Genomic DNA, 21,090 nt, shown 5'->3' with positions numbered 1-21,090 from the left:
AGGCCTAGAGACAAGGGTAGGGTCAGTCCAGGCGGCTTGGCTATGGCTGGAGGGGATGCCTATGGGCTCACCTGTCCCTGACCTGCCTGGTCCCCAGGCCTGGGCCTGCTCAGAGGCCCTGGCTCGGGCTCCCACAGCTCTGTCATCCACTTGGATGTGACCTGTGCACCATGAAGGACCTGCTACCCACCAATGCCATGTGCCCACTTGGCCACCAGGGTCTGCTGGCTTTGTGGATATGTCACTCACTTCTCCCTTCACTTCTCAGGATGCTGCTGGCCTCACTCCACTTTGTTCAAGCTGCCTTTCCACCTGACACCTCCCTCCAGCCACCTCCGCCCATCCCCCAGGGCCTGCCCCGAAGCTCCCCAACACCACCCCTGATAGAGAAGCCCAGTGCACCAGGTCCCTGGCTGCCCCCCCTCTCCAGAACCCCTCCCCAGAGTAGCAGGGACACAGCTGGGTGCTGAGGGAGTCGTGGTCATCCTCCCTGAGCCTGTCTACTGAGCTAGGTAGGCAGGTGTGCTGGCCTGAGCTCATCTCTCTGACTGGCCACCCCACTGGCTGCTGAGCATACAGGGGTCTGCTCCTTGGACATATCCGGGTGCATGGAGGGGCGGGAGTGGCCCCGGAACAGCGGGGGGGGGACGACAAGGGTGCCTGCTGGCACAGGGTGAGGGCCCCACCCCACGCAGAGGCATGCTTACGCAGGGAAGTCGCTGGCGTACTGCCAGCCCTCCTGGTCGGTGCCCCCGGGAACGCTGAAATCCACAGACCAGTCAGAAACCTGGAGGAGAGGTGGGTGAGTGCGGGAAGCCCCCGGCGTCAGCCCCCGTCCCGCAGTCCGGAGCTCACCCAGGTCCACTGCAGGGACGGGGGCTTCGTGCCGGCCTTGGTGCACTCCTGCAGCCCTGAGGCGTCGCTCCACATGTACCGGTCGGTGGGCAGACCCCTGCAGTGGATGACAGGGCCGCTGGGATGACCAGTGACAGACAAGACAGGAGCACCTGGAGTGTCTGCGTCTCCAGAGGGGTGAGGGCAAAGCCAGAACTGCCCCAGGGTGGGGACAGCAACCAGAGGACCCCTTGTCACCCAGGAGCCTGGGTCGCCACCTGCAGCCAGGCCATCCACCCGCGAGCTGTGGCCTGCTGTGCGGTCTGAGAGCCTCTCCTCCCCTTGCGTTATGGGTTGCTGTGCTCCCAAAGATGTTGAAGCCATAGCCCCAGTACCTGCAAGTGTGAACTTATTTGGAAATAAGATCTTTGCAGGAGATCAGGTTAGAATAGAGTCATCAAGGTCGGCCCCAAACCAATACGACAGTGTCCTAATGGGCTTCAAATTTTCCAAATAGGGAAAGCAGTGTGAAGATGGAAGGGATGTTGCCACAAACCAAGGGGCATACTTGAGGCCTCCGGGAGAGAGGCTGGGAGCAGATCCTCCCTCACCACCCTCAGAGTGAAGTGGCCCTGCGCACACCTTGGTTCTGGACTTCCCAGCCTCCAGAACAGGGAGAGATTAAATGTCCATTGTTCAGACTGCCCAGTGTGTGGTGCTTGGGGACAGCAGCCGAGCTCACTCAGACACTCGCAGAGTGACAAGGCCACGCAGTGGTGTTGGGCAGGCAGCTGTGAGGCTCAGGTGGCAGGAGCTGGGAGCTGTGGCCCTGGGTACCCACACTCAGCGAGGACCAGGGAGCACAGTGCCCAAGGAATAAGCAGGGATGCTACCCGCACCCATGCAGAGGTTTCTAGGACAAGTTTTGGTAACGTGTGTCAACTGCCTTCACAAAGCTCAAGCCCTGATTTACTGGGATGAAGGACAAACTCCCAAATATTTACACACAAGAAAATCCTTCAAGCAGTTCGTACAACTTGGAAAGGTCACAAAAGATCTCCCTATCCGACACTGAGAGGAGGTTAGATGACCTGGATCGCCCTCGAGTGTCCAATGGCGGGGCTGTCACAAACCATCTTTATGTTCCCATGAAGCCCCTGCCTGGCCCGGCGCCTCAGCCACTCACCTGCTGGAGTAGCCCGTGACGGGGTTCCAGCGCTGGTTCTCGTAGATGTAGACACACTTCACGTCTGACTGCGTGTAGATGTTACTGGTGCTGCTGGCCAGGCCTGGGGAGAGAGGAGGCTGCCAGCTGGGGACTCAGGCTTCTGTCTGAAGCACTGAAAGCTGCAGAGAATGGGTGGAGGAGGGTCCGGGGAGGGCCAGTAGAGAGGGGTTCACAGGCTTGGCTTTCTCGCTTTGTGATTATTCTGGGGTTGTACACCCTCCATGAGAAGAACCTGCAGCGCATTACATCTCTGATCCGCACCACCTCTAGCTCCTCTGTTCTGGCAGCTGTCTTTCTAGAAACTTCAAGGCCCCGGGCTCAGCTGTGGGTGCCCAGGAAGGTATGCTGGAGGCAAGGCTGGTCTCCGGGCTCTCACAACTCAAGGGCTAGCCCCGAAGCCATCCTCTGGAGGCTGGCCTTGGTGAGGTCAGCCGAGAGCCAATGCTGGGACAGTGGCTCTAGAGTGGGGGACAGTGGCTCTAGAGTGGGGCAGGGAAGCCAAGTGGGATTGGAGGGGTGGGCCTGGGAAGGCTGTGGACAGGGCCTGGGAAGCCAGACTGGCTGGCCTCTTGAGTGCAGGTCACTCTCACCTTGGAAGCAGCCTCCGCCGTAGCCACCCGTATAGACCCAGGCTGTGTGGTCGTAGCCGATGCCCCACACCACTCCCCGGCCGCTGGCCTCCACCACTCGCAGGTGGCCTCCCATCTGCCGCCAGAACCTGAAGCGAGGCGAGAGAGGTCAGGAGGAGTGTGTCTCAGCACACCTTGCCAGCCTTCTACCCTGCAGCCCTGTTGGCTCAGTGGCCTCCCTCAAACATCCTATTTTTACTGATCTTCCATCTCTAAAGGGTGGACTTTATTTAGGACGATAACATCTGTCTGGCTCCCCATCCAGTAGTAATCGGAGCTAATGTGGCCCAAGAGTGGGCATAGGAGCCTCAGGATCTGCGGGCAGCGGAGGCACACCAGCAGCCACCTTTCCACACCTGCCCCTGGGGATCTGGGACAGGCATGTCATGGCAGAAGGCAGGGCCATCTCATCTGGATGAGCCACGACACAGGCCAGTACACTGAGAGGTGACAGCACGGCCTCTCGGGTGGCCAGTGTGCACGGTGTCGCCTGGGTCCCCCTCCTGTGTGCCAAGGTCCTGCCTGCTGTCACCAGAGGTAGTCAGACTTGTTCATCCAGGTGCTAAGCACACGGGGCTTCCAAGAACAGACCAACAAAGGCTGGACACATGCATCCACTCTCCCATCCTGAGCGGAGCCTCCCAGCCTCACCCACCTTCCCCCGGTCCACACAGGCTCAGAGTGACCTAGGGGAAGCCCTGGGTTGGCATTAGGAGCATTGTGTCCCCTGCTGGGTCCCCATCTGCTTTCCCACCCTAAATGCCAGATACCCCAGAATGCTACCGCCCCTGCCACTGTGGGTGACCTTGTTCCATCTCCTGCCCCCAACACACAGTGCCTGCTCAGTGGCACCTGATGTGCCTCAGCCCCACCAGGCTTCTGGCCCCGCCTTGGGGTCCTCCCAACAGGCCCAGGAAGACTCGAGGCCTAGGACCCGCATGTAGATGTTACTGGTGCTGTTGGCCAAGCCTGGGGAGGGAGGAGGCTGCCGGTTGGGGACTCAGGCTTCTGTCTGAAGCACTGAAAGCTGCAGAGAATGGGTGGAGGAGGGTCCGGGGAGGGCCAGTAGAGAGGGGTTCACAGGCCTGGCTTGGCTTTCTCGCTTTGTGATTATTCTGGGGTTGTACACCCTCCATGAGAAGAACCTGCAGCGCATTACATCTCCGATCTGCACCACCTCTAGCTCCTCTGCCCTGCACCCTGTTCCTGACTGCACCTCGTCCTGATGACCAGGTGCCAGGCAGGTGGGGGCCCCCACCAGCTCCCTCCTTATTAACACTCACATGATGCCATTCCCAGGGCTGGCCAGCAGGAAGCAAGACCCTCCCTTCTTGAACCACAACCCTGGCTGCCCTGGGCCAGTGCAGAGCACAGCTGACTCACATCTGGTCACAGGGCAGCATGTGCTCGGAGGCCTCCAGGTCTGGGCTGGGCTCGCTCACAAAGATGTCCCCCTTGCAGGTGACAGACCAGATGGCCTGCGGGGAGGGGCGGCCGTGGACCCTCCGGCTCTCGCAGCAGGACAGGTTGAGCAGGGCCAGCTGGAGGGGGAGACAGCCAGTCACCACTGCGAAGGGGGCAGGTGGCAGGCCCAAGACCCCTGCCCCATGAGCCTGTCCTGTCGTGTATGTCCACTCACCCAATCATTCATGTCCTGCTCAGTGGCAGCAGCCAGATGCACGGGCCACCTCTGCCGTGTCCTCTCGGGGGTATAAAGGGCAAAGGAGTGCTTGGTCTCGTTGAGCACAGGGACTAGGAGTGTCACCTCGTTGAGGAAGACGTGGAGGTACTGTTTACAGAGGAGGGAGCAGGGCTGTCGCCAGGGAGGAGGGGGACCTGTGGGGCTGTGGGGCACAGAGGGCCTCTGGGGGAGCCCCGGCCGTGGTGAGGGGACAAGGATGGCCTGGGTCACCCCCAATTCCAGAGAGCCAGTCGTAGGGGTCCCTGGGGCCTGTGGGGTTAGTGGTGGGCTCCAGGATCAAGCTTGTTCAGTATGGAAATCCCAGTTCACGAGCAACTGCCTTAGTTATGCGCCTGATGTCAACAGCAGACTCCAGAACCCAGTCAACTGGGTTCAAACCCCAGCGCCAGGAGGGCAGAGGGGCTTTAACTCCCGAGCTGAAATCCCAGGCACTGTCCGCAGCTCCATGAGGAGATGGCTCTCTGGGGCTGCAGCAGGGGCCCCCGCACTTGTGCTGGCCACTGACTGGGGCTGCTGTCACCACGGGCAGCCGCTCTGCCACTGCCAGACACGGTCCCTGACTGAGCACCTGGGGGCTGGTGTCCCAGGCATGGCCCTGTGCCCCCCTCCCATGGGAGCCACCCTCCCAGGGGAACCCCACACACACCTTCTTCTCCTCGTGGACCACGTAGTAGATGAAGAGGATGCTGTCCCGAGCCCCATCGAGCCCCGTGAACTGCTCCAGGGCCACACGGACGTCCACCCACTTGTGGGGTTTCCAGTCACACCACCACTGCAGGGCCCCCGTCTTCACCCACACCGACTGTAACACAGGCCCCAAGGGCACAGGACAGAGTCATAGGTGGGCCTCTGGGGGCCCTGCTCCCTAACCTCCCCCTCGTGACAAAGGTGGTGCTGCGGCTGCTCACCCAACAGCTGCTGGGTCCACAAGCCATGGTGTCTGTGTACCCCCTCCTAATTCTGTCACACTGTCACCCCATGCTCAAGATAGGGAAACTGAGGCTCAGAGAGGTTCTGACCTGACCCAAGGTCAATGAGGGAGTCGGGGGCAAAAAAGGGGCCCACGCCTGGCCTGCTTGTGTCTGGAGGCCCAATGCTTAGCCACCAGTGAGATGCTTCTGCACCTGTGGCCGAGGCCCAAGGACCCCATGCTTCATATAACTTTCACCTGCCAAGCTGACTGAGGGCTTTGGGGGACCATGACCCACCTGAGGGGCTCCAGGACAGCCCTTAAGCCCATCCTCACTCATCTCAATGAAGCCACACCATCTTGGCTCTTGGGGTTCCTTCTGGAGGGAAGGGGACCACAGCGCTCCCCTCCCCCACGCCCCCCTCTGAGGCTGCTCCGGTATCTGGGTCCCCCGGGCTGAGGCTGCACCTGGAGCACAGTGGGATGAGTTCCTCGGGATGGAGGACAAAAGGAATGGACTCTGTCTTCAGCCTTGAATCTACAGGACCTGGGAAGGACGGCTTCACCTCTGAGCGGGACGGACAGAGGGATGGCTACCTCTCTGTTTCCTCTTCGGGTGAGTATACAGTAGGTACTAAGTGAATGCATCCAGGAACTGCCTACCTGCTCTACGGCCTGCTCGTAGTGCCGGAAGTTCTCCAGCTCCCGCTTGGTCCTCTCAGTGAGCTGCTGGAAGATCTGCTTCCGCCAGGCGGCTGTCTGGGCCGGCGTGATGGACAGGGACAGCGTCTGTACCGAGGGGGACAGGCCTGCGGGCCAGCAGAGCCTCAGGGCCAGGAGCCAGCAGGCCAGGGCTCGTCTCTCTGTTCTTGTTTTTAACCACTTGTTCTTGCTGGAGAGCTATGATCTCTGCAACATGCCCCATAAGCCCTCTCCAAAGGGCTCTCCCTGATGGGACCCCCAATTCTGCCTCGAAAGCAGCCACCAGTGCTAGGCCACAGGGAGGGGAAGGGCCACTCTGGCTGGTCTCCCAAGGCTGCTGACAGATGGGCTGAGCTGAAGGGGGTGTTCAGGCAGGACACTGGGTCTGCTTCCCACCCCCCCAGAGGGTGCTGGGCCCCTAGAGCCCTGTGCTTACCCGACTGGATGGTGAACCACTTGAGCACAGAGTGGGCCTCCACAGCGCAGCCTCCTCCTGACACCCAGGCCCATAGTGAGTGGTCATCAGCCCCGTAGGGCTCCTCCAAGCCCAGTGGGAGGAGCCCCAGCGAGGAAAGGCCGGCGGTCTCTGGAAAGCCAGCAGCTGAGTGGCTGGGTGCTCTCTTGGGCTCCTTCAGGTCAATATTGGTCCAGGGCAGTTCAGCCGGGGTGGAGGCCAGGCCAGGCCCAGGAGCCGGAGTGGCCAGGCTGGTGACCTCCACGGCATGCTCTGTGGTCCTGCCGATGCCCGGGCCTGTGGCCAAGCTGTCCCTGGGGTTCCTGGGACCGTCCACAGACTCTGCAGGGACAGGCTGGTCAGGCCCCAGTCTCTCGGCTTCTAAAGAGGCATCCGTGTCACTCGGTGCACAGGACTCACCACTGCCCCTCACCTCGTCGCCAAAGAAGCAGCCAGCACTGGGGATGAGAGGGGCAGACCTGTGACTTCTTCGAGGGAAGGGCACGTGCTGCTGTGGGCAGGCCTGGCTCACCCGCTGTGACCCTGGGGGCAAGCCACAGCCACACCACACACATGGAAGGCTACCTCCCAGGGCGCGGGAAGAGCCAGGTCGCAGCCCAAGCCGATCAAACCATTTATCTGGGGGTGGAAATCTGGCAGTATCGTTATTTTCTTATTGTGGCAAAATACATGTAAGATAATATTTACCATCTCAAATGATGTGGCATTAAATACCCATGAGGTTGTGCAACCACCACCACTAGCTGGTTGCAGAACTTTGTCATCACCCCAACAGAAACCCTGCCTGCGTTCAGGAGCCACCCTCCACCCCCCTACCATCCACCCTGGCTTCCACCAATCCGCTTTCTGCCTCTGGATTTGCCTATTCTAGACGTGTCATACAAAGGGCGTTGTGGGATATGTGGTCTTCCGTGACTGGCTTCTCTTGCTCTGTATGATGATGTCAAAGTTCAGTCAGGTTGTGGCATGGATCAGTACTTCCTTTTGTTGCTGAAAAATATTCTGCTGTATGGATACGGCACATTTTATTTATTCATCCGCGGATGGACATCTGAGTTTCCACCTTCTGGCTACTGTGAATGATGCTTCTATAAACACGCATACACAAATTTTTGTTTAACATCTGTTTTCCGTTCTCCTGGGTATATACCTAGGTGATGCGAGTGCTGGGTCATGGGGTGGCTCTATCTTTACTTTCTTGAGCAACCGCAACACTATTTTCCAAGGTGGCCGTCCCCACCAGCAGTACACGGGGGTCCCAATTTCTTCATATCTTGTCAACACTTGATGTTGTTGTTTTTTTTGACTATAGCTCTCCCAGTGGGTGTGAAGTGGTATCTCATTTGTGGTTTTGATTTGCATCTCCCTGATGATACTGAGTGTCTTTTCATGTGTTTTTTGGCCATTTGCATATCTACTTTGGAGAAATGTCTATTCCAGTCCCTTGACTTTTTAAATTGAGTCGTCTTCTTGTTGTTAGTTGTAAAGGTTCCTTACACATTCTAGATACTAGACCTTTGTCAACTATGTGATTTGCGAATATTTCCTCCCATTCTATGGATTATCTTTGCCTTTCCTGATAGTGTCCTTGGATGCACAAAAGTTTTTAATTTTGATGAAATTCTAATTTATCTATTTTTCCTTTCCTTTCTGGTGCTTCTGGTGTCCTATTTAAGAAGCCGTTGCCAAATGTAAGGTTTGGCATCAGCAGTTTTGGAAGCATCTCAGATGATTCCAATATTTGAGTACTACCAGCTGAGAGCCCAAACCCTCAGGTAAATGAGGAAAGTCCAGCCTGGCCAGCCTCTCAGCCATCTGGGCTTCCAGCTCAGCAGAGTGAAGACCGCCATGCTGGGGGAGCAAAGGGACATGGACTGGAGCCTGTGGAGGGCCTGTGTCGCAGACAGGGACGTGGCTGCCGTGGAGCACTGTACCAAGGGTCCCTGTGCCACAGGACCGAGCAGGTAAGCACTGTGAGCACTCGCGTTACAGAGCCGAGGTGATCCCCTGCTAAGACACTAAGTCATCTGCCTGCATTTAACGCAGGTGGCAGAGCTGGGACTCACCCACACTCTACACCCACGGATCTCAGAACTGTAGGAACTGCACACCTGGGACCTTGCAAATAATGCAAAATCTGCTGACTGCAAAATTCTACTGAAACAGAAGCTCCGGGGCTGGGGCTTGGACATCTGTGTGGGATCAAGCCCTCTCGGCGTTTCTAGTGCGTGGCCAAGTCTGAGGTCCCTGTTCTAGACTAGAGAGACCCTCTGTCTTCTTCTCCGCTTTCTTTTGCCAGAGGGGCCTTAGCATCCACCCCATGTAGAAGCCTTTTCTCTCCCAGACCTTGAGACTTCAAAACCAACGGGCCAGCTCTGTTCAGGGACGACTCCCTGGCTCTGACATTGGATGGACACCCCAACCTCACCCACTGGCCCATTCCCACCCTGCCCACAGCCTATCCCCACAGACCACCCTCAGGCCTAGCCCTGGCACCAGGCATGGGGAGAGACCTCGCGGGCCATGGCCTGGTTTTTCCCTGCCTGGGCAAGGCCCAGAGCCCCACTGAGACGCCAAGTGGCAGCCTCCTTTGGACACTGCCACCCTTCCTGACCCGAGTCTTCCATACCCTGCTGCCCCTGGGATCACCTGAGGAGACTTGATGAACTACCAGAGTGCGATCGGTCACTCTCTCGGCTGGCGACGATGGCCTTCCAGGTTTTCCCACTGAGTTCACTCTGGGTGACACCCTGACGGAAGTACATGGCCCGGTCCTCACAGCCAATGCCCCAAACCTGGCACAGAGAGAGGTGCTGCTGGGTGGGAGGCCAGGATGGACCTGAAGGATCCCTTCCCTTTAGGGGTGTGGGGGAGGACGAGGGGTGGGAGAGAGTACCCCAAGGCTGGAGGACGTGTCTATAAATGCAGACAGGATCCCCTCCTAATATGTGCAATGTGTGTGTATGTGTGTGCATATGAGTGTTATGGCTGGGAGGGTTGACGGGGGCGGGAGGCGGATGTGGGGTGGGTGCACAGGTCAAATGCAGGGAGCAGAGCCCAGAAAGGGCCAGGAGGAGGGCACAGCACCAAGCTCAGGAGAAGTGGGGCTCAGGGAGACCCTGGGCTTTAGGCTGGCAAGGTCCAGAGAAGGTGGTGGTGCTACTGGACATTGTGCTGTGACACAAGCCCACTCATGTCCCGATCTTCCATGTAGCCTCTGGGAGGAGGAATGCTGCTCCCCGAGTGAACCCAGAGAATGGTCTGGGTCTTTTTAGAGAGTGTAGGTAAGTCCCAGTTCTGCCCACTGGCGTTAAATGCAGGCAGATGCAGGATAGCATCCTTGATCCTGACCTCATTTTCTATGAAAAAGGCAGCTGGGCAGGGATCCTCCTGTCTGCCTTTGGGTTCTGAGGCCTGTGGGGGTGCCTCCGGGCCTCAGCCTGCCCATGGCGGTCCCAAGTAGCCTTGCTGGGAGGGAGGCGGTGTCTCCATCACTTGGCCATGGCAGGCTAGCCTCTGCCCTCTGTCCCTGTGGGTACCTACCAGTGCCTGGTCTTGCCCGACTGCTGTGTGCCCAGCTGACTGGGGTGGGTGAGAGGACAGCATGGGGGCACTGAAAGGCCAGCACCCCCCGGGAAGAGTTTCTAGGGCAGGGCATTGGGGAAGGAGTCACCTTCACACCGTCAGTCTTAAAAGCAGCCAAACCTCATCCACCACACTGTACAAACTATACAGGTGATGTTCAAGAGATGTTGCATTCATAAAGTTGGGAAGATCGGTTTCATTTTTCACTTACTGAGCTGACTGTGCCCCAAAAATTCTCGACAAAATATCCCTGCCAGTCCCTGGGATGTGCACCCCTGGTCTGTGCTCACCACCACCACTCTGAGGATCCCAGGGGGAGGGGCCTGGGACAAGCAGGGGCCCTCGCACCTGGGTGCAGCCAGCCCCCTGGGTACCCTTGCAGGCTGGGAGTCTGAGGAGGTGCCAGGGACCTCCCATGCTGGCATCATGTCTGGTGGGAAGGGGCAGCAGGAAGCATCAGGAGCCCCCACTCTGAGACCTCTATTGTGTACGAGCTGCTGGGCCCCATCCATCGGGATCCAGGGCTCAGAGTCACACACATACCTGGTCATTGAGCCCCACGTTCACCATCATCATATCTCCGACCATCTCAATCCAGCTGGTGCCACAGGGATTGTGCGAGTTGACGCCTCTTCGGAACCACACCTGAGGAAAGTCAGAAATAAAATGCCTCCTTGGAGGGCCACTGGAATTGGATATTGTTTTCAAAGGTTCTGGAAGAACGAATGAATAATTTGGTTCTTTGGTTCATGCCACAAATGACCACAGCACATCAGTGAGAAAGAAGACATCATTTGGGTCCCTCTTCCCTGCACCCCTGCCGCATTCCCTCTGGGCTTGGTGCTGTTCCACTCAGCAAGGGTCACCTGCCCCTAGCTGTACCTATTCTGGTGGCTTCCTATCTCTTCTTTGGCAGAGGGCATTGCCCCTCCAGGAGACAAGGCTGTCTGAATCTTTCTAGAACATTCTTTCTACCAGTTCACATCTTGGCACCAGGCAGGAGCAGCAGGTGTCACCTATATCAGCTGTCTTACTGTACAGTCAGGAGGTGGGACTTCTCCTGGGCAATGTTTGGGGACAGGGAGGGACGGACACATACTGCATCTCGAATGTAGAGCTTGACTAGCAACATCTCACCCCCATAGACCTGTATGTAGTCCCATCTTAGCCTGACACTTGGAAAATGTGTTTGTCCAATCAAGCTTGCCTCTATGTCAGATGACGGCCTTAATGATGCTATTTAGAAAAACCGTTTTTTCTAAACTTATCAGGAGATAACACACTTTGGATCCATTCTTAGTGCTTTAGGAAATAGTCTCTTTAAGCCTAACTTTTTTCGGGGCATCTAGCTGGCTCAGTCAGAAGAGCATGCAGCTCTTGATCTTGGGGTCATGAGTTTGAACCCCACATCGAGTGTAGACATGACTAAAAAGGTAGATAAACTTGTGAAAAAATCAGGCCTTTCCTTGTTGTTGTTAGTTTATAAAAATAAACACAATCCAACCAAATTTCCCTCAACCCACATGTGGCCCCATAGTTGAACCCACCCACCCTGGCCCCTGCTGTGCTCTGCCACAACTGTCCTTACCCACTCTGGCTGCCACATGAGCAAGACCCCAGCAGTTCTGAGACCCACTGAGAGGAGCACCCACGTATTTAATCAGGAAGTTCCTGAGGCAGGATGGGGGGAGGTGACTGGTGAGAAACTCTCAAATCTCTTTTATAACAATTGCTAGAATGCCTGAAGTGTCTCCTCGACCCAAAGAAAGTTTGCACAAATATCTGTCTGAAGACCGAGCACATTGCTCCTATAAATAAAATGCTCTGCTCATTTAATGCACTGTTCTGAGAGGGACTGAGGAATTATGGGAGGCAGATGCTTCAGGTGACCTGAATTTTGGGCTCAGGGACTTCTGCATGGACACAGACTCAGATGTGTGGGGGATTCATCATCCCTGGGTTGCTAGAGGATGCTCCTGAGGTGGGGTTAGAAAGAGCATGGAAGCAACCCCAAATCTGCTTATTTTACTGGACTTACCTCTCATGATGTAAAAATGGAAAGCACTGGATAGGAGTCAAGGGACACATTCAGTTAGCTGAGGGTTTCAGAAAATTGGCACCTATTTAAAATGTTATGGCCTTCTGAGTGATAAGGACAGTTGTCCTGCACTTGGTACAGGGCACGGGCATATCATGGAGATCACTGAGCCCTTCAAGCCCCAGAAAGTGCAGGTGCCTGGTTGGATTTATTTCAAAGGGTTTAGACCACACTTGCAAGAACAAAAAAACCACACAGCCCTCAACATTGAGCCCTCAGTCTGATTCCCATATGGGCCAGTGACTCCTTCAAATAAAAAGAAATAAACAAAAGCCTTTGGCCCCAGCCCCCAGGGACCCCATCTTACTTTCCGATCCTTGGTGATGGCCCAGACCACGCCAACTCCCACGGAGACATGCATGATCCCATTTTCAGAGGTGGGAGGCTCCACTATGGACCAGGAACTTCCTACCCGGCCCCAGAATAAAGAGCAGGTGGCCCTCATCAGCGAGAGCGCCAGGGAGAAGCTGGGCATCCCCCACCACTCCCTGCATGGGGCATAGGGCTGCCCACCTTTGGGATTGTTCCTGTTGATTCCTTCCCGGACCAAGGCCTGCCCCTCCCAGAGCGTGACCCACAGGAGGTCGTGGGGCCCACAGCTGATCTGCACCGCCTCCCCTGGGGTGTCCATGAGGGACCACGATGAGCCTTCGGGGTTGGGGTGGCTGACGTCCTCTCTGTACCACACCTGGGTGGCGGAGAAACCCATGGCAGGGTCAGACGGGGTCTGGTCAGGGCTCTGGGTCAGGCTGCCCGAGGCTGGCTACGTTTGCGTTAGCGTACACATGAGCCAGCCGTAGAGTCTCCGGGGCCAGGGGGGCCCTGAGGGTTCAGACTTATTCTCCCTCACTGCCATCGGGATCCTCATGCCTCAGCTTAGAGGCCCCCCAATCCTGCTAAAAAATGCAACCCTGGATTTCAGCCATCCTGGGAGATGGACCTCTGGATCATCTACCTGGAAGGAACCCCTTCCCCACTCACCTAGGGCCCCAGGGAGACCTCTGGCCCCAGCCTGGGTGTCCTGTGCCCCCTAGTGGCCATGTACTCTCAGTACACCATCTCTACGTAAAGTGGGGTTCTTTGTGGTTAAGCGGGAAAGCCCCCAAATCCCTTTCATACAAAGTGTCTAAAACATCCACTTCTTTTTCCCCTTAATCTGAAAACAAGGAACATAACAAAATATTTAAGACCGAGCCACCTGCCCACATGGTCCAAACTGGCTCTTGTCATCTGGAGGGGGTTACACTTCACTGCGTGGTGCAGGAGGGCTGGGGACCCCCTCCCAGCCTATCTTCACAGTGGGGACCTTAGCTTTTTAACCTTTCACCTCACCTTTACACTCCACACTACAGAACCAGGCCTAGGCAGCCTCCCTTCTGCCACCTGGTGCTTTGGGTAGTCCTCTCTCTAGCTCCTCCTGGAGCCAGGGTCCTAGTCATACCTTTAGTGGCCCACAAGAGTGGCTGGCGTGGGGCAGCCCTGGCTAACAACTGGTGCATGGTGACCACAGACACTGCTTTCACACCCTGTTCTCCTCTCTTTGTATCCAGGTGGGCACAGGCCCCACAGTGGGGGCTCTGCCCCAGGCCAGCTCCCCACCATCCTTCAGCATGGCTCAGAGAAAACCAACAACTATGGGTTGACCTAGGCCCAGACCAAAGAGAACCCCAGAAGTAAGCCTGATCGAAGCCTACTGTGTCTATTCCGAAGCCAATCAGAGAATTTTGGTGAATTGGTGATAAAGAATACTGACTAGATCAAGTCTGCTCTAAAACCACAGTTAAAGTGTTGAATTGCCTGCCAGCTGGACCACCCATGTTGCTCCTGCCAACAGGGGCTGCTTTACGCCTTTGTTCATAAACTCTATGAGAGAAGAATCTCTTCTCCTCTCTAAATATCCATCCGCCTACACACACACACACCCATCCGCCTACCTATCATCCACCCACTCACCCATCACCCATCTCTCACACATCCATACATGTATCCACCCACCCACCCACCTACCTATCCATCACCCATCTCTCCACCTATCCATTCACCTATCCATATATACATCCATCCCCCATCCACAATACTATTGCAGACTGCTGTGTGGGAACCAGCAGAAAGGAATAGGCAGGGAGCTCAGAATCTGAGGAGACAATATTGATGGCATCTGAGCTCAGGAAGGGCACTGATCAATGCTCTGGGGATTCAGAGAAGGGACAGGCCAGGACCAGGCATGGGGTGGGATGTCAGAGGCTTCTGGGGGACCCCAGTAACATGCTGCCTTGCCTGCTCAGGGTAGTCTCCCTTGTAAGGACAGGAGGAGAGGAGAAGGTAGCCAGCCACCCCTCTTCCACCTCTGGGAGGACATCAGAAGGCCAGTTTCTCTCTTGCCCTGCTCCTGCCTGTAGCCAGCCTCCCTCAGCCACCTCCCATCCTAGGCACAGGGGGACGCAGACCTTACCTTGCCCTGCAGAGACACAGCCCACACGGACAGGCGGCCCACGGGCTCGTCTGTGATTTCCCACCCCCCCACAGAGAGGTCATTGAAGGGGTCGGGCAGTTGCTTGGGGTCATCCTTCGAAGGGATCTGAAACAAGAAGGTATGTGGCAGGGGCAGTCAGTGCCTGTGGACACCTGGCCGGTAGGTGGCACTGTTCCCCTCCCAGTGGACACCTGAGTGGTACACACCCTCCTCCCCAAAGCTCCCTCCCTCCCACCCCCAGGGGGAGGCACACTCCTATCCTCTAGTTCAGCCCACAACTACCAAACTTCAGAGAGAAGGCAGCATTAGGACAGAGAGCTCCTAGCCCTGGGTCCCCTCTGTCCTGTCCTCCCTCCATTGGCCACCAGGCCAGGGCTGTAATCCGAGGGGTCCTGCTGCTTCAGCACAGAAGACAGATGCACACGCAAGGCCTTGGCTCTGTGCCTTTAGCCTTTAGCAGCCTGATCACTGTGGCTCCATCCCCTCACCTAGATGGGGGCTGATCCCAGGACCTGGTCCAGTGGGGTAAGCCCTTCATGATGCTGGCTGTTACCCTGCTCTGTGGGCTGCTTCCAGTGCAAAGGCCTGGCAGGCTGGACTAGCGGCCCCACCAGACTTGAACCCTCCAGAGGAAGGTCCAAGGCCTTCCTCTCCTGCAAGGCCACACAGGATCCTAGTCCAGGCCTCACAGCCCTAAGTTTGCAAGGTTTTTGGGGGATCATGGGAATAATATGAGAGTCATTGTGGGGGTTAAGGGAGGAAGTGCACAGATGGGGCCTCAGGCTGGGACAGAACACCCTGGAGACCAGGGTCAGGTCAAGTTCTATGCTGTCCTGGGCCACAGTCTAGTCTGGCTTCCTGTATAGCCAGCTCCCATGCAAAGGAACACACAGGACCATAGTGTTCTTGGGACAGGAAACAGGTCAAAGGCTAGGTACCAAGGTGGGCCTGGTATCCTCCAGTGCAGAGGTAGGCTGGGCGGGCAGGAAGGTCCCTGCGATTATCTCAACAGCGGGACTGCTGTTCCACCCCCAGGCCACACTCAGGTGCAGACCTTGGCCCAGGTGTCCCGAGACTTGTATCTCCTGTACCGGATCCACCTCCGACGCCGCACGCAAGAATTCCACTTCTTGTCTCTGGTGTAGGTGGCAGGGAAGTCGATAGCATATGTCCACCCCTGAAATACCAAGTGGGGGGGCTCTGTCGGGCTCCTAGGGAAGGACTGACTGGAGATAGGCAGAGAGCAGGGACAAAGAGGCGGAGGGAGGCAGTGGTGGTACCCAAAGCCCCAAAGGCCACCCATCCCGAGCAGAGGTCGGGAGCATGCAGAGCAGTGGCTGACGCTGGACAGGGGGCGTGGGAGATGGCAGCGGGGGTACGGATCCAGCCCAAAGCACTCCTTGCCCACATGGGAGCCACAGTGGGAGCTGAATTTACCTACCCCTTTCTCGGTGGGTTCCCCTCCAAAGTTCTCATCCACATACCAGTCCGACTCCCACTCCCAGTGCGGTGAGGGCAGTGCCACACCATCCAGCGGCCGTTGCTGGAGCCCACTCACATCGCTCCACTGCCAGCGGTCACTTGGCAGGAGCTTCTCACAGAAGCCACCCACGGGGTTCCAGCGCTGAGGGCCGGGAGGCAGAGACAGGCCTTAGGTCCACAGCTGGCCTAGGGCGGTAGGGGCCTCTCGGGGGTGAGTGGAACCCCACCACTAAGGGCCTTCCTGCTGATCTCGGGGATGGAAAGTGAGCAGAGGGCCTGCCTGGAACTCAGGGACCAGAGCCACCCATGGCTGGTCACCCAGAGTCAGCATGCCAGCATGGCCCCAAAGGACAGAGAACTGGCCACAGGACACAGAGCCCTGAGGGGTGACAGGAGAGGTCACCGCTCAGTCCTAGGCTCTTGGACACCCATGGAGCTGGAGCCCACCCTCACACAGACCTGGCCAGCTTGCCTTTATAAAGACACAATGGGGACTCTGACCCCCAAGACCCTGACCACGTGGTGACTCGAACCAGAAGCAGAATGGAGGAAACTGACGTGGGACTCGGCCACGATCTGGCAGGGTGGGGATTGGGGGGACTTGGCTTCCCAGGACACCAGCCCCCACTCGGCGGCCCCACCTGGTTCTCGTAGGCCTCCTCCCGGCGGCGGATGGGGACGTCGCTGGCACACACGTAAACGTAGACCTGGTTGTCACAGGCGATGCCCCAGCAGCACTGCATGGCTGCACTGACCCTTTTGAACTCCAGCCGGTTGTCCTTGCACAGCTCCCAGTACTGCCCCGCCGTGGACAACGTGTACACCTTCCCGAAGAGGTCCACCGCCCACAGCACGGAGTTGGGCATGGTGGCGGTGGCGGTGGTGATGGTAGTGGTGGCGGCTGCGGGAGGAGGGCTGGCGGCAGGAGGCCAGGTCAATGTCCGCCGCCAGCGTCTAGGGCAGTGCTTCCAAATGCAAAAATGTATGGAGGGGACATTGCAACATCCAAGTGTCTACCTCCTCCAATTTAATGAATATTATTATTTTGGTCACAGCCTCGCTCTTTCTCATCAAGAGAATAAATGAGGGGCACCTGGGTGGCTCAGTAGTTGAGCGTTTGCCCCTGCAATTGAGTCCCACATCAGGCTCCCCGCAGGGCACCTGCTTTCCCTCTTCCTATGTCTCTGCCTCTCTCTGTGTCTCTCATGAATTAATAAATTTATAATTTTAAACAAAACAAAAAGAAAGAATTCATGAAAAGTCCCAAAGTTTGTTAAAGCCTATGCCCATCGCTGCCTCTCTGGGAGGCCTCTGCCCCCACAGTGGGCAGGTCTTCTCATCCATGTGGGTTCTGGTGAAGGTGTCCTCAGGGATCTGGCACCCCGGCCAGAGCTGTGTCTGGTCCTGTGGGAGCCCTGCAGCTATGTGGCGGGGACGTGAGGGTCCTGTCCTTGGCGTCCTGGTGTGTGACTACCACCCTCTCTTCCCAGACCCCTCCCCATCTGCCATCCCCCACTCTAACTCCTTTTGCGGTCCTCTCCCTCTCCACTCTGCAGCAGGTGGGCAGCGGCCAGTAAATTCTAGGACTGGCCACCCCCACACCTCCAGGGCTGACTGTGCTGGTGCTCCCTGGGGCCTAATTCCTGGAGACTGGCTTAGAGAAGGGTCAAGCCTCCTACCACCTCAGGGCCAGAAGGCCAGAACCTCCCCAGCTGGAGGACAGCAGCCTGGGGGTGGGGGGCAGCGAGAAGCTCAGCCTGACACTGCCCCAGAGCCAGTAGGGGGGCAGAGCCACTAGGAGACAGCCGGCAGGCCAGGCGCCTCGAGGCTGCTGCTGGGCCAGGCTGTTCCACACCCGCAGTACACCCGATGCTGTGGGCGCTTGGGAGGGGATGACGGGTGCTAAGTGTCTGAGAATGGGAGCGTCTGCTACAGGCACAGAGGCTCTTCTGGAACAAAGCATGTCTCACAAATACCAAACAGAGTGCAGGCTAGGAAGGAAGTAACCAAGGGATGAGAAGGAAGACAAACAGAAGGAACAGGAGCCCTGCTTTGGGAGACCTCCCAGAACCCTGACCTCTCCACACTGGCACCAAGGCCGGGTCAAACACATGGGAAGTCACAACACCAGCTTTCTGGAGCGTATCTGCATCCAGGTGGAAGAGCTGTGGTTACTCTTGCCTGGCCAAGCCTGTGGGCCCACTATCCCCCCTCTGGCATCTACACTGTGGCTAAGAGTGCCCAGAGCCACCCTGGACCCAGACTGTTGGAATCTGGGTCTTGGCTCCATCCCTTTCTGGCACCATCCAGAGCCAGCTAACCTCTCTGTGCCTTTATTTCTTAAATTGTGGAAGGCAGAAAGGAACACCGACCTACTTACAAAGTCCTACAAAGTCCTTGTAAGAATGAAGTGAGATAATACAGGTACAGAGCCTCTGTACTTGGTACGCAGCAAAAACTCAGCAAGTATTACTGGTGTCGTTTTATTATTTGGCACCTACGTTAAAACTACTGGTTATCAGGCAGCCCAGGTGGTGCAGCGGTTTAGCGCTGCCTTCAGCCCAGGGTGTGATCCTGGAGACCCGGGATCGAGTCCCACATCGGGCTCCCTGCATGGAGCCTGCTTCTCCCTCTGCCTGTGTCTCTGCCTCTCTCTCTCTCTCTCTCTCTCTCTCTCTGTGTCTCAGGAATAAATAAATAAAATCTTAAAAAAAACAAAAACAAAAACAAAACTACTGGTTATCTCCTAACTCTTAGAAACAGGAAATATCAAAGCCCTTCCTCTTCAGCCTGAGTCTTCAGCTTCTTTGCTTCCTTGGCACCTAACAGTGCTCTGCACATAGTGGGTGTTCACCCAAAGTTTACGGAGAATCACAGCCACCTACATCCACTGCATGGCCAACTCCCTGGGCTAAGATGGAAATCCTGTTCCACAGAAGCCAAATGTCAGCAATGACTTAAGGTTTAAAGGAAGATCAAGGGGCACTTGGGTGGCTCAGTGGTTGAGTGTCTGCCTTGGGCTCAGGTCATAATCCTGGGGTTCTGGGATTGAGTCTCACGTTGAGCTCCCTGCATGGAGCCTGCTTCTCCCTCTGCCTGTGTCTCTGCCTCTCTCTGTGTTTCTCATGAATAAATAAATAAAATCTTTAAAAAAAAAAAAAAGGTCAAGACAGGTGGATACATATGTGATAAAACAAGAAGAGTAAAAGATCAACAGTAGAATTTAGGTGGTAGGTGTAGGTGTTAATTCTTTAAACTTGGCTGCGTGTTTGAATATCTTCATCATAAATTGTTGGGGGGAAAGTAAGAATTTTGGGGGTGAAGAGAATTTTGGCTCCTATAATGTTACATGACTATAAATCTACTCTTTAAAGCTATCTCTCGGGTCACAGTTCACAGTACAAGAAACCAGCAAAGTCAGGCTATCTGTAGGTTTAGCTCAATGAATAGTGACTTTCACTTGTATTTAATACACTTCCTTTCAGAAAGATGACTAAGCACTAATTTCCATATAGATATAATTTAACCTTCCAGGCAGCTAACAAAAGACTCTACTGCAGAGAAAGGACAGGATGGGGGGTTATGTTTGCGAACTCCCTCCAGAGTGGACACGGAGGCACCATAGCTTCCTAGCTAAAGATGACAGGGGTGAACATCCTTGGCCAGCCTCACCCTCTTTCTGCTCTTACCAGGATGCCACCCCAGCTCATCATATGCCACTTCCTGGCTGTGAGGTGACCAGACAGCCAATCCAGGGACACTGGGTCACTGGGTCAGGGGACTCTTGAAACTCTTGAAAGGGAGGTTTGAGCATTGAGTCCCATGGTTCTGTGATCCTGGGATTTCTTTGTTTTGTAAGGCTAGAGAGGACAGTTTCCAAGAAAGAAACCTCGGATTCACCAAGAACTTTTGTACAATGAATTCCAGTTGGACCTTTGGTCAATCTACTAAGAAGACCTGCTCACCGCCCTCAGAGCCATCTGCCCTTCTGCACGGGTTTACTAATAGATCCCTTCAGAGACCAAAAGGTCCTCAAAGGAAGGTGAAGTGGTGGGAGGGGCGGGGGCAGGGCCAGGGCATGGTGGAGGGAGGGACACAAGGTACCGGGGGAGCTCCTGAAGCATCTATTTCCCCGCGTCTGCCTTAGGGCTCCTCCCTGAAAGGTCTCCAGCTGGTTTGTTTTTCTATTACACCTTGTCACTCCCACTCCCTGTGCAAACAGAAAGAGCCCTGATTTCTGATGGCTGCTTACTGCCTGCCACTTTCGGGGGCTGTCGGAAGGCAGGGTCCAGAGACGCGGGAGAAAATAGCAGGACACGTCCGGTAGCTGAGTCCTTCCTGAAGCAGGATCCGCTGGCCGCACTGGGCAGGAGATGCCCTGAGCCGGCAGTTTGGGGGTGAGCCCTACCCCATCCCACCCCGCATCACAGCGGGCAGGTCGGCCTGGTCTCATTCCGGCCTCGCGCGCTCGGGCGACAGGTGGGCCCCCCGCGCGGCCACCAGAGGCACAGCCGGAGCGCCCCGCCCTCACCATCTGCCCGTGCTAATCCCACGACTGGCAGATCCGCTCCTACTGCTGCCTAGGGGAGGGACAAACGGGCCCCGCGCAGCTCGCTCCTCTGAACCCGCAGGCGCCAGCAACCCGCTTCCCCGGTCCCTCCCGCGCGAAGGCTGGGGCGGGGGCGTCACCGGGCGCTCAGGGGAACCGCGCCGGCGCCCGCACAGCCTCTCCCACCCGCGCAGCGGCGGGAAGAGGGGGCGCCCCTGCCCTCCGCCGCCCCCCGCCCGTCCGAGGGACTGCGGCGCCCCTCCCACTGCCCGGGCCCGCCGCCGCACTCACCTGGGCTGGCGCCCGGCGGGCGGGGTCGCGGCGATGGTGCCTCGGCGGCGGGGCGAGCGGCCGGCCCTCCCCGGCGGCCGGGGCTAGCGGGCCGGCAGGAAGCGGCGGCCAGGCCCGCGCCCATTGGCCGGC

General features: G+C 56.8%; 1 protein-coding gene across 3 annotated transcripts in view; it reads right to left on the bottom strand.

Annotated features, from left to right (window-relative positions):
• Positions 1-21,090, bottom strand: part of TECPR1 (tectonin beta-propeller repeat containing 1) — a 26,238-nt gene extending 5,148 nt beyond the window's left edge. The window contains exons 1-18 of one of the 3 annotated variants that reach the window (XM_025426211.3): positions 20,959-21,090; positions 16,760-17,083; positions 16,078-16,260; positions 15,691-15,813; positions 14,616-14,741; positions 12,677-12,851; positions 12,471-12,571; positions 10,609-10,710; positions 9,130-9,275; positions 6,442-6,917; positions 5,967-6,112; positions 5,040-5,195; positions 4,331-4,480; positions 4,075-4,232; positions 2,653-2,780; positions 2,021-2,123; positions 856-952; positions 708-787 (exon numbers count right to left, since the gene is read on the bottom strand). In XM_025426211.3, the coding sequence (XP_025281996.1) occupies positions 708-787; positions 856-952; positions 2,021-2,123; positions 2,653-2,780; positions 4,075-4,232; positions 4,331-4,480; positions 5,040-5,195; positions 5,967-6,112; positions 6,442-6,917; positions 9,130-9,275; positions 10,609-10,710; positions 12,471-12,571; positions 12,677-12,851; positions 14,616-14,741; positions 15,691-15,813; positions 16,078-16,260; positions 16,760-16,984 (2,675 nt within the window). In that variant the 5' untranslated portion in view covers positions 16,985-17,083; positions 20,959-21,090. Of the gene's footprint in view, positions 1-707; positions 788-855; positions 953-2,020; positions 2,124-2,652; positions 2,781-4,074; positions 4,233-4,330; positions 4,481-5,039; positions 5,196-5,966; positions 6,113-6,441; positions 6,918-9,129; positions 9,276-10,608; positions 10,711-12,470; positions 12,572-12,676; positions 12,852-14,615; positions 14,742-15,690; positions 15,814-16,077; positions 16,261-16,759; positions 17,084-20,370; positions 20,579-20,958 lie in introns of those variants that run through there. The other 2 variants (XM_025426212.2, XM_025426210.3) reach the window with 2 other exon arrangements.

This window comes from Canis lupus, chromosome 6 (genome assembly GCF_003254725.2).
Source record: "Canis lupus dingo isolate Sandy chromosome 6, ASM325472v2, whole genome shotgun sequence".
In the NCBI taxonomy this organism is placed as follows: Eukaryota; Metazoa; Chordata; class Mammalia; order Carnivora; family Canidae; genus Canis; species Canis lupus.
The sequence above is the reverse complement of the archived record's forward strand: the minus strand, read 5'-3'. Positions and strand labels throughout refer to the sequence as shown.